The sequence below is a fragment of the Delphinus delphis genome, chromosome 7, assembly GCF_949987515.2.
Source record: "Delphinus delphis chromosome 7, mDelDel1.2, whole genome shotgun sequence".
In the NCBI taxonomy this organism is placed as follows: Eukaryota; Metazoa; Chordata; class Mammalia; order Artiodactyla; family Delphinidae; genus Delphinus; species Delphinus delphis.
This window is the reverse complement of record NC_082689.1, coordinates 71,921,970-71,937,447: the sequence shown is the minus strand read 5'-3', so window position 1 is coordinate 71,937,447 and position 15,478 is coordinate 71,921,970. Positions and strand designations below refer to the sequence as shown.

Here is a 15,478-nt window from a genome sequence, read left to right as displayed (position 1 = left end):
TATTATTATTATATAAAGAAAATTATATAGACAGAAAACATATAATGTACTCTGTTCTGGGAAGGCCTCTTTGATAAGTTAATATTTGACCTATGACTGAACAATAGACAAGAACCACTTGAATATTCAGTGGAAGAACAGCAACAGTAAAGACCCTTTGTTTAGAAATAATAAAAAGACAAAAATGACTGGAACATAGTACGTAAGGTACAAATTGTATGAGGTAAAGTTGGAGAGGTTGGCAGAGGTCAGAGCATGTGGGTCTGATATGTCACTGGTGAGGAATTTGGACTTTATTACTATTGTAATGAGAAGCCACTGGATAGTGTTTATCCAGATATAATCTGGTTTCTTTTTTGAATAGATCACTCCGGCTACTCTGTGGAGAATGCATAGGGAGTGTGCTGAGGAAAGCAAGAATGAAAGCAGGGAAAACAGGTTCTTTAAGTTATTATGCTTTAAGCTGTTACTGTATGTATACATGCATGCACACATGCGTACACACATATATTTTTGGTTTGATATTTTGGAATAGTTTTCTTGCATTTCTTTTCTAATTACTCATGCTTGATACGGGCAGCCCTATCACGAACTTGCATTGCTCCAATGTAGGTGGGTTAATTTTCCTTTAGTTTCTTCTCACTTTATCTGATAATTGTTTTTATATTTCAAAGTACTTCAAATTGAAGAGTATTTTGTATGCTATTCATGTTCCTTTTTTTCTGAGGATGAAGGTAGCTAGAAGAGGGAGAGCTGTACCCGGTTTCTCATATCCCTTTCCAAGTTTTATTGGAAGCAGTGTACCTGATTTCACTCTATCTAGTCAAGGGTATATCCTTTTCCCATGAAAGATGCTCTTGGGTCTTGAGAGATTCTTAGAAGATTTCATTTGAATTATCTTCATTTATCCCATGGTTGCTACCTTCCACTCAATGCAGATCTTACTCACCTCTCTTCAGCAGCTTTTCTTACTCTCCTCCCAGGCCACAGAGCAAATATAAAAAAACCAGTGAGAGAGGACATGACTTTTGGGCCTTTTGGGTACCTCTTAACCTGAGCATTCACTCCCTCGGATGATCTTATCCTTACTATTCTCTTGGGTGTTCCCTTCTACCAAATCCTAGTACGTCTGGAGATAATGCTCTTGGTTATTTTCATTATTCTGCCTTTCTTTAGCTTTCCTCTCCAAGAGGAAAAATCAGAATAACAAGCCCTGGTTCTTCTTGGTCCTTCTGGTAAGAGGAATACCTGGCAGGGAAGAACTTGACTCTTGAGGGATATTCCAGGTCTTTTCCCTGAGTTACTCCCTCAGTTCCCATCTCTCCAGATAGGAGAAAATTAGGTCGAGCTTTTAGAATTTTAATTAATCCCCTTCCCTACTCTTCCCGCCACTGCATTCAGAAGGGAACAGAGTTCGCAGCCATGCCCAATCCTGGAATCTGTCACCTCTCTCTCTTTCCCTGCCTGTCATTTTTCAGAGATTGTGGTTATAAATCCATGTGTAGATTCCCTTGTTGTGTTAGGTGTAGAGGGTGTCAGTGGCCCTGGATAATTAACAAGTAAGGAAAAAACACCTACATAGTAATAAATAACTTATTGTGATAAGTAAGTAGGCACTATGTAGTGCCAGGCACCATTCCAAGAACTTTACACATACGCTCATATAGACACACACCCATTTAATCATAACTACAAACCCTATGAAATAGGAATTAGTATCATCTCCATTTTACAGATGAAAAACCTGAATCGCAGAGCGGTTAAATAACTTGCCCAAGGTCATATAGCTGGAATGTATGAAATTAGAATTCAAATCCTGATCATTTGGTTACAATGTCCAGGTTCCTAAACAATACACATACTGTGCCTTCATATCAGAAATCTGTAATGAGAGTTTAAGCCACAGCTGAGGCTAAAAAACTGAAATATAGGGCACTCAACTTCTAGACCAAATAGTCTCATTTTCATTAATTATTATTTATTAAATGCTTATCCCACTTGATAATCTTATAATCCTACCAGAATCATTTTCTCAATTTTAAAGAAGAAATAACCTGATGAGCTTAGAGCAAGTTGGTTTAGAGCCAGCATAGGTATTTGAGTCTCTGAAACTCCAAAGCCCTGGTTATAATGGCCATACCTCTATTCAACTGTTTTAATTCAGAATGCATTCCTTTGTAACATTTTTTAACCTTTAAGTAATTTCTATTAACATCCATATAAGTTCATTTTGACTTATTGCAATAATTTTCTTATTCTGAAGTATATGGTAAAAGTCTATTTCAAAGATAGTACTTAGGCCTAATTTTACACATAGAATGCTAAAGAGTAATTCTGAGGGCAGAAGTCCATGGCTGAACTGACTGATGTTTGAATTAGGACACATAGGACTTGTCTAGGCATGCCTGTAATTTTGTGAAACTCTGGTCACAGTAAGAAGAATTCATTTTATCCAAATGAATGCCATTCACTATATTTTAAAAAGGTAATTAAAATCTCAGCCAAGAAAATTAACTCATACATTGGAATCCATCCTATGGATTCTTTTATGTTCTAACACTTGGTTACTATCTCTAACCTTTCGTTTGCTTATGTATGAGAGTCGGTAAATCATGACAATCCCTACTCCAAAAAATCTATACTTAGAAGAGCCAATGTTTTAAGAAAAAATATTAATTTATGACAAGATAATATTTTTCCAGAAACATACACTTACTTCTGCTTTTTTACGCGCTTCCATAGCTTTCATAAGCATCATATGTTGTCTCCTTCTCTCTCGTTCCTATTAGGCCAGATAAAATTAGGAATATAACTCAACCATAGTTAATAGTTTGATTTTCAAATGGAAAAACAAAACAAAACAGAACAAAAAAACTCGGTATAGCATGTTTAGCATTTATAGACAAGTCACAGTAAATACTAAATATAAGACAAGAATGGCCAGTCTGTGCATGTTTTAGTTCAGGTTTAGAAAGCAAATACAAGAACAATCAAAAGCAAAAAGGTAAAGCAATGAACATGGAGACAGTGTAAACAGAAGCATACAAGGTTTACTTATGGTCAGTTGTGATGCTCCTTCAAAAGCTGGCAGAACAAAAAGCATAATGGTTGGCTGGAACAGGTCAGTTACCTTACATCTGCTATTAGAAAAACCACAAATATGTACTACAGCCAATTAAACCAAAGGTTGTGCTGTTCTTAAATTTTTAGATCAGGTAGAAATTGATTTATATTCACTTTCACTTCATGGTTTTAGAATTAGTTATTTTTATTTCAAGTACACTATCATTTTGTAAATCCAATAAGCCACCGACAAATTAGAAAGTTTTTTTCAAGCTGTTATAGGCATGATTCATATAACAACATCAATGAAATGGGATATTCCTGTTTACTGATGTCTGCCACTTGATGCACTATTTAAAGCCACAAAAGCTGCACCATGGGCTCGTAAGTGGAATCTAAAAGGCACAGTATGAAAATAAGGTAAGCATTAGCTTACTTCGATAGTCTCATTTTACTTTAAAATAAAGAAGTCACATAGCTATAGTACTGAATCATTCTTTTTGATTAAATATACGTGGTTCCCCCAAAGGGATATTTCTATAAATTTCTAAAATTTGTCCATAAAACCAGAATATATTTCATATTCTCTCATCAACCTAACTCAAAATTCCCATTGTATTCAATGGCAGTTTTGCATCTAGAATGATGGGAGAATATGGGTCATAGTCATATCTAATTGGATAGTGATCCGACTTTCACTGTGACATCAGTAACGTAAACTTTTAGACAGCAGCCTTATATAAGGCCTGCCCAATTCAATTGAAAATCTTGGAAATGTACCATATTTCTTTATAGACAGACAAGCAGATGTATGCAATGCACTGTGCTGTAAAGCCATGCAGCAGTATGTAATATGACAGCAGCCAGTGCTACACTTTATGCATTGCTATGACAACCATATCACAACCAAATCACAATGCGGTGTTAGATGTACAGAAATAAACATACCCATACCATATCTAGTCTATGCCTCTCCAACTCCTGGTAGAAAGAGTTGGCACAACATTATGAAACAGAAATCACAGAGTCATGAAACCAATTTTTAACCCCCCGAAAGACACCAATCCCAAAACCAGGAATTTAAGCAGGAATTATACTGGAACTTTTAAAGAAAATATCTTGAAGATTTTTCCAAAAATAGATTTAAGAAAAATTATAAAATGTACATTTCGACAACTGTATAACTATGTGTCTACAGACCTGATGCTTTAGAAGAACAGCTTGTTGTCTTCTCATTTCTTTTTCCTTAAAAATAAGAAACTTTTAAGATGGATTTTTAGGGAAAATTTAGAACATGCAGCAAGTATTAAAAGTTCCTTTTCTGAGATTCTATAGTCTTCCATTAGGTTGAACCATATGAAACTGCAAACATCCAATAATTTTTTACTTATGTAGTGGCAACTTCATATGGTTCTACCTAATATATAAAAACTGTAGGACAGGAGCAAGGATCCTTATTCAGTAGACATTTAGAGTTAAAATTCAGTGACCTAATAGTAAACACACTTCAATGACCCATTCACTGAACTGACTAGCTAGATAGACAGAGCATATCAGATACAACTGGCACTAAAAAAAAAAAAAAAAAAAGAAAAGAAAACATAATGAAGCAACCCTCAAATCTAGCTAATTAAAACTCTCTCCACTCTGAATATAAATCCCTAAATACACTCTGGGATTAACAGCATCTATATCATTTCCATCACTGTGTAGGAATGAAAGTGACAAGAGAAAAGGAATCAGCTGGAGATTTTTATGTCCACCTATGATTGAGGGCACCATCCCAAAGGGGTAGGGCTTAATCCAAACAGTTCTGGGAATGTCACCAATTTGAATCTTTTTATAAAGATAAAATACGGATTAATTAATATTAAGGGCAGCCATTTTGAAAAGGAGTAGAAATTTAAAGAACAAAGTAAGAGAGTCTATGTAGAAAAAGGTAACAAACAGTTCCCTGGTTTTATAAGATATAGCTGTAGTGGCTGTTTCTTGAACCAGTAGGACCACATGGCTGCCCAATTTCAGTAAATAACTATCAGAAAAAATGGAAGGTAGGGGTGTAATGTGTGTCGGGGTGGAGGCTGGTGGGGGAGTGAGGGTCCAACTCTCTTATGTTTCACGCCAGAAAATCAAAACCAAAACATCCCCAAACAACACATCAAGTTACAATATGTAACAATGGCTACTTTTATTATTGGTAAATTATAGCTGATAAAGTTAGGTTTTTGTTTCTGTAGGCTTTTCACTTTTTAATAGTTAAAACAGTTATTAGACATTAACAAAGAGAACGTTATAATCTAAGGAGAGAATCGGATTTGGAACACAATTTGAAACTTAAACATAAATGATACAAAATAGCTCTGGGGAGATCTTATCCATCAAAACTATATACAGGTATTATGCAATAGTTTGCATTTCTGATTTGGTCTGCTATTTAAAGAGCTCAAAGTATCACATATAACCTGTATAACGAAATATAAAAATATACATACAATATACATACAATAAAAACACACACTATACACATGTTTTATCTGTGCTAAACATTTTTTTAGATAGTCATTTTGAGGAGGGCTTTTTTTTAATACAATTGATACTGGTATAATATCATACAGTTTTTATTTTTGAAAAATGAAAACTGATTCTCATCTAAACTAACCTTTATTCGTTTCTCGGCCTCCAATAATTTGGCATTTGCTGCTTCTTCCTTCTTTTTCTTTTTTGCCTGTGCATGCAAAACAGGTCTCAAAGTCATGCAACAGCACCACTGCAACTTGAAAGTAATCTATGACTTGAAAATGGAGCTACATGCCTCACAGGTACAAAACAACATGGAACATATATGTAAACAATTACAGATTTTCCCACAGTTAATATTGTACTTAACATACTAATTTCATTTCTAATGTATAGATTAGCATTAAGATATAAAAAATTCTTAAATTCATAAGAGTATGTCAGCTTTTCTTGACTTCTTCAAACTCTATTAAAAGTCTGAAATAATTGTTTATTATTTTACATTAAAACTTAATCACAGAAAAAATTTTATGTAATTTTTCCTTTTTTTTCTGATTTTTAAAAGTAAAAAATGATCATAAAAAATTCAGAAGATGGGATAGATTTTAACTGATAATAAAAGTTACTTAAATAATAAATCAGTAACACATTTAAAAATGAACATGTCTATTTGGATTTTTTTAATACTTGAAATTTGAGATAAAGTAATCCATTACTCAGCTGATATAAATGAAACACATTAAATCTGATTTTCTCTAGCTGTATATTGTGATTAAATTCAAGGTTTTTTAAAAAGATAGAATGGAAACTTATAATCTTTCATGAAGTACATTTTGAATATCAAGGTCATGATACCAAATCTGAGCGTCATAATGTTAAAGTCATTAATTATCTAGTAGTTTGATAACTATCCAGTAGCTATTGTTAATTTACTTGAAGGTAGGAGTACTTTTGATTTGGATTTTTAAAATTAATTTGAAATGGATAAGGAAACATGTGTATATTTCTAGAAGGAATAATCATGTAACATAGAACACTTCAGCTATTTGACACCCTCAGGGAATAAATCGTTTATACCAAGAGTTTCCTGAATAGCTGGGAGGTTATAGCAATTCTGAACATTAAAAGTTTATTTTCACTATTTTGGATGGAAATAGTTTTGAGATATATACTGCTTAGACACACTACGCTAAATATAATTTGGCTTTTTCTTGATGACTTGGGGCAATTATTCTGAACATCAGTTATTATACTGTACAGTTCCACAGAGTAATGCCTTTCAGCTGCTAAGGTGTTGAAAATTGCTTGCTATTCAACTAAAAGATTACAGACTCTTGGTAGGCTTTTGAATTCCTATACATGCTGGTTGGAGTTTTTCTGTATTTTCCCTTGCTATCTTGTGGCTATTATTTTACTGATTCCAATATATGTCCTCTAGTCCTATTCCATCAGCTTGTGGGGAAGCAGGGTATATTAGAAGCCAAAAAAACAAGCTGATTAAACTGTTTCTACATTTAAAATTTACTTTCACTCTTGTAATGTTTTATTTCTAAATTAAAAGTAAATATCTGACTATAAGTCCTAATGAGTTTTCTAAAAGTAAAGAACACGAGTTTCAGCACATGAACCTTATGACACCTATACTGGCTGTTCAGAGGTTTCCCTGTTTTCTTCTTCTCTTTTGTCTTATTTCCTGGGTTGTTAGGATTAGATGAGTCTGCTAAATAAGGATCAGATAAGGTCTTACTCTATGCATTATGTTTAAAGAGAGTTTCTGATGGACATATTAATTTGTATAAGTGACAGAATATGTAGGTAAGATTTTTATTTTGGGAGACTTTAAAATATATGACTATATTACTTTAATCATATCACATTTAAGAATTCTACCTCTAGAATTTGCTGGGCTCGAAGCTCTTTTTCCATTCTGATTTGTTGTATTCTCTTAATTTTTTCCTGTAGAAAAAATTATAATAATTTAAGATAATAAAATAAACTAAATATCTAGGTGAAAAGTATTTAAGTCAAATCAAATAAGTTAAGATATAAATACAGAGTTACCAAAGGTTGCCCATGGTGGATGTAAAACTTGTTTAGTTTAACATCATATATAAGTTCATGTCAAATTAATATGACTTTATAAAATTTCTCAAAACAATTTGTAAAATACAAATGCTAAATATGTATACAGAAACTACATAAACTAAACTCATTTAGCCTGTGAATTTTTATAAGTATCTGCAGTTACAATTATACTTAGTTTTAAACAAAAACAGGACAGAAAAGTAGAAAAATAATGTATCAGGAGTGAGAAAACCTAAGGCTAGTCCTGAGTTACTGTCATTCATACGATGATCTTGAGCAAAGAATAACTACTCTTGTGTAAAATGGGGAGAGGTGTTTGCCCTCTCTCACTATGTCATGAATAAATTAAAAATGCTTAAAAAAGTGTGTGGCAGGGGCTTCCCTGGTGGCACAGTGGTTAAGAATCCGCCTGCCAATGCAGGGGACCCGGGTTCGAGCCCTGGTCTGGGAAGACCCCCACATGCCACAGAGCAGCTAAGCCCGTGTGCCATAACTACTGAGCCTGCGCTCTAGAGTCCGCGAGCCACAACTACTGAGGCCCGCGTGCCTAGAGCCCGTGCTCCGCAATGAGAGAAGCCACTGCAATGAGAAGCCCGTGCACTGCAACGGAAAGTAGCCCCTGCTCACCGCAACTAGAGAAAGCCCACGGGCAGCAACGAAGACCCACCGCAGCCAAAATAAATAAATTTATAATAAAAAAAAAAGTGTGTGGTGCCACACAACTGTAATCGATTATCATTAACAATTTCCATACTATAATTTCTTACTTCACATGATAATATTACATTGCTTTTTTTTTTTTTCTTTTTTTGCGGTACGCGGGCCTCTCACCGTTGTGGCCTCTCCCATTGCGGAGCACAGGCTCCGGACACGCAGGCTCAGCGGCCATGGCTCACGGGCCCAGCCGCTCCGCGGCATGTGGGATCTTCGCGGACCGGGGCACGAACCCGTGTCCCTTGCATCGGCAGGCGGACTCTCAACCACTGTGCCACCAGGGAAGCCCTACATTGCTTTTAACTACTACAATAAGCCAAATTCAGAAATAATCTGTAATATTATTTTAAAAAGGCTTAATTACAATTGAACATTCTAGAGAATGATTCCAATGGCATAATTGGTGTTCACATTGTCTAAATTTAATGTACTAGTTATTGTTTTAGAATTCAGTGATTAAAGTTTGATAAAACTTTACATTTTGATTTAAAAACATTATCTCATATGCTATCAGCACAATGTTAACAATTTCATGTTCAGAAACCCCTTTGAAAGTCCCAAACTGGTACTCAATAATAATACATCGTTTGCCCCCAAACACCCCAATTTTCCTACTAGCAAATTGCATTTGTCGTAGGATTTCCAGAGCGAACACATTTTATACTGCTTAATGTTATAATACCTGTTCCAATTTCCAGATGCTAGCTGTACCTTTGCAAGCTATACTTTAACGTTTTTAAACATTTCTTTTTATGTACACTGATGTTATTGATCTCAATATATACATACATAGACATACATAGACATATATATACACACACACATATATATGGTAGTGGTGTCATTAGCATTAGTAGAGATAAACATTATTTATAAGTTATTGTAATACAGATTCACTTTATAATATTGGGTATCCAACCCCTCAACTGGGCACTCTACATAAAATATCTTATTGATCATGAAAAGAGTTGAAATTATCTTCTTTTTACCTAATAGAAAGCTAAAGTTCCTAGAGAGTAAATATTTTGCCTTAAATCAAATAGTAAATACAGAGCCTTGGTCACATTCCAATGCTTTTGTTCCTTCTGCTTCATAATAATGCTTCTGTAAGCTTCCAGAATATTGTCTTGAGGACTATCTGGTGATACTGGCCTACTAGGTGGAAAAAATAATCCAGAAGCACATGCTACTATTTTATTCTAGATCTAAAGCTGACTTTAAAATAGGCATTATGTAACTGACTATGTGAGTAGACCTAAGCTATACTTTGATTCACTTTGTTGGCAATAAGGAATAAGTCAGACTGTATTCTGAAACCAGCCTCAGATAAATATCTTGACAAAACTCTACGATCAGCTCATTTGTATTAACGTTGCTGAAACGTTGGTACTCCAATGCTTTTTTATTTTTTAACATCTTTATTGGAGTATAACTGCTTTACAATGGTGTGCTAGTTTCTGCTTTATAACAAAGTGTATCAGCTATACAGATACATATATCCCCATATCTCCTCCCTCTTGCGTCTCCCTCCCACACTCCCTATCCCACCCCTCTAGGTGGTCACAAAGCACAGAGCTGAGCTCCCTGTGCTATGCAGCTGATTTTTTGATGAGCAGCAAAAACCATGTATATTTAGGTTGTAGCCACTTCAAGACTTTAGGGTCACAAAGCTGAATTTAAAGTGCTGATAAGATTTGATGGATCTCTAGCCATTAGGAAATAGGATGAGCTATAAAAAGGTATAATATTTAGAAACAATAGTATTTCACTTGAAAATGAAACATAAACTTATTTTTATATATATGTGATATACAGTAAATATTTATATTTTAACAAAGGCATTCATTAGACCAGATATTTATAAGTCAATCTTACAGTGTCTTTAGCAGTGACAATTAACAAACTATTTGGAATTAACAAACTAAAGGAATTCAAGTTTACTGCTGACTACTTTAAATTACGGTAAAAGAGTTTAGTATGCAGTTTGGTGTTTTATATCATCTTTTAAAAAGTGAGCATTTGCTTTGTGCCAGGCACTGTTGCATGTACTTTACATTTATCACCTCATTTAATCTTCAGATAATGCAGTTATTTTCTTTCACAGTGGAGGAAACAGAGACTTAGAGGTTGAGAAATTCATCTAAGGTTACAAAATTCTTAAGTAGCAGAGCCCATATTCAACTCTTACAGTCTGCCTGACTGTAAACTAAATTCTGAATCCCAATTCCTTATCAACTCTTTCTAATCATACTGCTTTAGTCAATACTGGAAAGAACCTTCGAGACAGCCACATCAAATCCAATCCAAGCCGTTTATTTAGCAGCTATTTATATAATAACACAATTGGCTTCATTTCATACTCAGAAATAACTACTTGCCATTTAAAAATTTTTTAAAGAATATTAGTTCTCCCCATTTCCTTTCTGCTTTAATGATTACAGTGAATATATGGAGATGGGAGAGTAGTGTACACATTCCCATCTTCAATAAAGTTGAATATCTTGTCATATAATACTTTACCTGTAAGAATTTTAAAATTACTTTATTTACCTATACTTAATTTTGAAAACTACACACAGGAGAGGTACTGTAGATATACAACAGAATGCTGCTGAAATGATGCTTTTTTCATTGTTTGCACTGTAGTTGGCTCTCCTTATCTGCAGGTTCTGTATCCATGGACTCTACCAACCATGGATCAAAGATAAATTAGAAAAAAAATTTTTCAGGAAGTTCCTAAAAGCAAAACTTGAATTTGCCCCATGCTGGCAACTATTTACATAGCCTTCACATTGTATTAGGTATTACAAATAATCAAGAGATGATTTAAAGTATACAGGAAGATGTGCATAGGTTATATGCAAATACTACACCATTTTACATAAGGGACTTGCATCTGTGGATTTTGGTATCCATGGGGGTCCTGGAACCGATCCCTTGTGGATACTGAGAGACGACTGCAGTAATTTTTTAGTAACTCTGAAAGCAATCACAAGCAATGGAGGCAAACCTTATTCTATATAACTTGAATTTAATTTTTTACTAGTATTTTACATGTTTTAGGACAACAACTTTTCTTATTAAAATTTGAATATTTAAGGAATATCCTTCATTTACTAATACATTAATTTAAAAAGTTTGAAAGTTATTCATGATGTCAACTTATATTCAAAGTCTATCAGGATATTAAAAGTACTTATACAAAATTTACTGTTTGGTAAGCAATTTTTTTTTTTTTTTTTTTTTGCAGTACGTGGGCCTCTCACTGTTGTGGCCTCTCCCGTTGTGGAGCACAGGCTCCGGTGGTAATCAATTCTTAGAAAAACTTGGAAGTAGAAGACTTCGCTTTAAAATGAGGTGAATTTAGGGACTTCCCTGGTGGCCCAGTGGTTAAGAATCCACCTGCCAATGCAGGGGACACAGGTTTGAGCCCTGGTCCGGGAACTTTCCACATGCCATGGAACAACTAAGCCTGTGCACCACAACTACTGAGCCCGTGCTCTAGAGCCCACGGGCCACTACTACTGAGCCCACGTGCCACAACTACTGGAGCCCGTGCTCTGCAACAAGAGAAGCCACCGCAGTGAGAAGCCCGCGCACTGCAGTGAAGAACAGCCCCCGCTTGCCGCAGCTAGAGAAAGCCTGTGTGCAGCAAGGAAGATCCAATGCAGCCAAAAATAAATAAATAAATAAAAATAATAAAAATAAAAATAAATAAAATGAGGTGAATTTTAACTAATGAAAGAGGACAACTTTCTAAATAAGATACATAACATTAATGTGAAATACAGTTATTTCAGAAATCAAAATGAAAATAATGTACACAGAGAAAGATACAGATAGATCCCCAAAACAATGCCTGTGTTTTAAAAATCAGTTCCAATGAATAAACATACCTGTTGTTTCATAATCTTTATCTGTTCTTTTTGCTTTCGCTTCTCCTCAGCAGCCATTATTGCTATGATGAAAAATCAAGGCACAGATATCATCAGAAAAGGAACAAAGAAGAGATGCCTCTTATGAATTACCCAATCCTCACTCTTCAAGTTTAGGCTACCATTTAAATCACCCACCTCGTTGTTTTTTAGCTTCTTTGGCAACCCGAGCCTGTTCCTGCTTTTGCAGTTTTCTCAAAAGCTTTATTTGTGCTGCTTGCCTGGCTATTTCTGAAAAATACAAAATTTCAAGGAATGTTATTAACAACTTTACATAACTGCTAACCTAAAAACAATACCTGTGAAACTGGTATCATCATGAAGGACATAATTTTTAAGAAAATTGCCAAACATTAGATACCAAGTAGGAGAACCTCAGAAAATGTCATGTTCATTTCCCCTAGAAATTGCCAAACTATTTAATCGAATATGATCCCATATACATAAGAAAAATGATGCCTCTCTTACTCCTCATTGCAAAGGCTAATATAAGTACATTTTTTTTCACATTTCATGTAACCCTCACTTAGTATGAAAGTACCTGCTAATATGTAAAAAAAAGTGATTCAGCTTCAGTCTTAAAAATAACAAAATACATAAAAAAAAGAAAGAGAACCCAAAATAGAACAAAGCCCCCAAACTTAGCATTTCAGTGCGCTATATAAATGGTAAAATTTTTGAATCCATTGATATTTTCATTTATGAAGGAAAGCGACTACATCTCCTAAATAAAGAGTACAGAATGTCAATGAGTTTTAAGGACAACCTCGTTCTCATACTTTTTAAGGACAAATGTATGAAACTGGGATAGACTGACATAATTAATGGTCCCAAGTCTTCATTCCTTGACTATCCATGCCATTTGTAATGTGACTTTGCGGTCCCCTCTCATCAAGACATGCGTGGAATATATCTTCTTGTTCCTTGATTTTGAGTTCAGCCATGTGATCTTCTTTGGCCAATGGGATGTAAACAGTGTGATGCAAGTAGAAGTCTGAAAGTATACCTGTACTCTTTCTACTCTTTTTACTCTTGTGCCTTGCCCTTTACTATGAGGACAAGTTCGGGCTAGGCTGCCTGAGGTTGGGACACATGGAGGCAGCTGACTCCACTAATGTGAAAAAGCCCAGCCAAGATCAGCAGAGATGCCTAACTGCTAATTTGCCACCAGCTCATTCCATCCGCACAAATAGGTAATGCTTAGAGCTGTACACCACTGAGGTTTTGTGGTTGGCCTTAATGTGGCAATAGGTAGCTGATACAGAAAAGCATGTAACGTTACACATTCTTCTGCTGGCAAACTTGATCAAAATACTGCTAACTATAAAAGTGGTGTATCATTCATAAAATCATTTTAGAAAATACCACTTTACATTAGACATTGTTTTCAACTTTGTAACAGGTGAAGAATTTTAAGAAACTTATATTCACTAATAATGAATATGATTAGGTAATCACTTGAGCTCTATTCATAACCTCCACCATTTACTGAACTGTTGTATTAAATTTACATGATCTTGTTTAATTTTCATAACAACCTTATGAGATAGGCAACATTATGCCCAGCTTACAAATGAAATAAACTAAGGCTCCCAGAAGTTAAAGAGCAAAGCTAAGATACACACCCAGGACTTTCTGACTTCACAGTCTATATGTTACTACTTCTAAAACCCTTAGAGAAATTTAAATGCCTTGAGATTTTAGAAAGAAACTTAACCCTATGTCCTTGTAACAGCTGAGGTGCAGTTGGTTACTACGGTTGATTTCCTATCATGAAGACTTAAAAAAAGGGGAGGGGATATAAGAAGGTTTGATTTTATCTAGGAAACTTGAAGTGTTAATAAAAGATGAAACAGAAGCTGATACTAAAGTATACCTCCAATCTTCCAATAATTTTCAGTATTAAGTTTTAAGCATCATCAAAAATTTCTGAGCCGCATAAAAAGGATTCTCCTGTTCACGAAATACTCTGGGAAATAAAAATGTATCAACTGGCCTGCAGAGTTAGCAAGCTCTGATAATAATACACCTGCAGGACACTGTTCTCATCTACGATAGATCCAGGTAAACATTATTTTTTAACATATAAGAATTGAAGGCTTTCACTGAACTCTGATATAAAGACCTAAATCTGCCTTAAAATGTAAAGGGTTGCTAAGTGGTTAAAAAAAAATTTCCTAGAAAAGGTGGCATAAGTATGATGCTTTGTTCCAAGCTAAACTGATGCTTTCTAATAGAAGTTTGGCTTATAATAAAGAAATTTTTATCACATATATTGGCGTATTTTTTTGTATATGAATGTATCAGTCAATTTCAAACTCCACACAAGTTCACAGTAATTTTCATGTTTAAACTCCTGGAAAAGAAAAACATTAAAAAGCTCAACTCATATCTTTTCACTTTAGCAAGGAAGATACAATTTGGATTAATCACTTAACATTTATATAGCTTAACTTTCACGTTACGAACAGTTGGAGAAAACATGAAAAAAAAATGTTAAAAGAAATTAGAGACACTATGGAGGAAGGAGAATGAGCTAGAGACCAAGAAAATTCACTCAGGCTCTGAGGAATAAACTGCTCCCAATATCTTCTCATTTATTTGGTTTATGGTTGCTGAATATATTATTATTATTATTATTTTTTAAGATGTTGGGGGTAGGAGTTTATTAATTAATTTATTTATTTTTGCTGTGTTGGGTCTTAGTTTCTGTGCGAGGGCTTTCTCTAGTTGTGGCAAGCGGGGGCCACTCTTCATCACGGTGCGCGGGCCTCTCACTATCGCGGCCTCTCGTGGCGGAGCACAGGCTCCAGACGCGCAGGCTCAGTAGTTGTGGCTCACAGGCCCAGTTGCCCCGCGGCATGTGGGATCTTCCCAGACCAGGGCTCGAACCCGTGTCCCCTGCATTAGCAGGCAGATTCTCAACCACTGCACCATCAGGGAAGCCCTGAATATATTATTATTGTAATGAGCATTTGAAATATTAATTTGAAAACTATCTTTCATGGTTGAAGAATTTGTCTCTTTAAATTTCAAAGGTAAAAACTTATTTTGAAATAAAGTTTATTTTCACTTAGAATTAGGGATATTTTACATATACCACACTTCTTTGGTTCTAAGATGCATTTTTACACATGTCTAAAATCAGAGTGTGTGTAGACATT

The 15,478-nt window shown here is 34.9% G+C and overlaps 1 protein-coding gene across 22 annotated transcripts in view; it reads right to left on the bottom strand.

The window, feature by feature from the left end:
* The window catches only part of BAZ2B (bromodomain adjacent to zinc finger domain 2B), a 382,464-nt gene that overhangs the window by 60,982 nt on the left and 306,004 nt on the right, over nucleotides 1-15,478 (bottom strand). For 11 of the 22 annotated variants that reach the window (XM_060016702.2, XM_060016712.2, XM_060016711.2 and 8 more), the window contains 7 exons: nucleotides 12,453-12,545; nucleotides 12,276-12,337; nucleotides 7,471-7,536; nucleotides 5,723-5,788; nucleotides 4,264-4,308; nucleotides 4,012-4,044; nucleotides 2,717-2,782 (listed from right to left, as the gene is read on the bottom strand). In XM_060016702.2, coding sequence (XP_059872685.1) covers nucleotides 2,717-2,782; nucleotides 4,012-4,044; nucleotides 4,264-4,308; nucleotides 5,723-5,788; nucleotides 7,471-7,536; nucleotides 12,276-12,337; nucleotides 12,453-12,545 — 431 coding nt within the window. The remainder of the gene's footprint in view (nucleotides 1-2,716; nucleotides 2,783-4,011; nucleotides 4,045-4,263; nucleotides 4,309-5,722; nucleotides 5,789-7,470; nucleotides 7,537-12,275; nucleotides 12,338-12,452; nucleotides 12,546-15,478) is intronic. The other 11 variants (XM_060016708.2, XM_060016713.2, XM_060016719.2 and 8 more) reach the window with 2 other exon arrangements.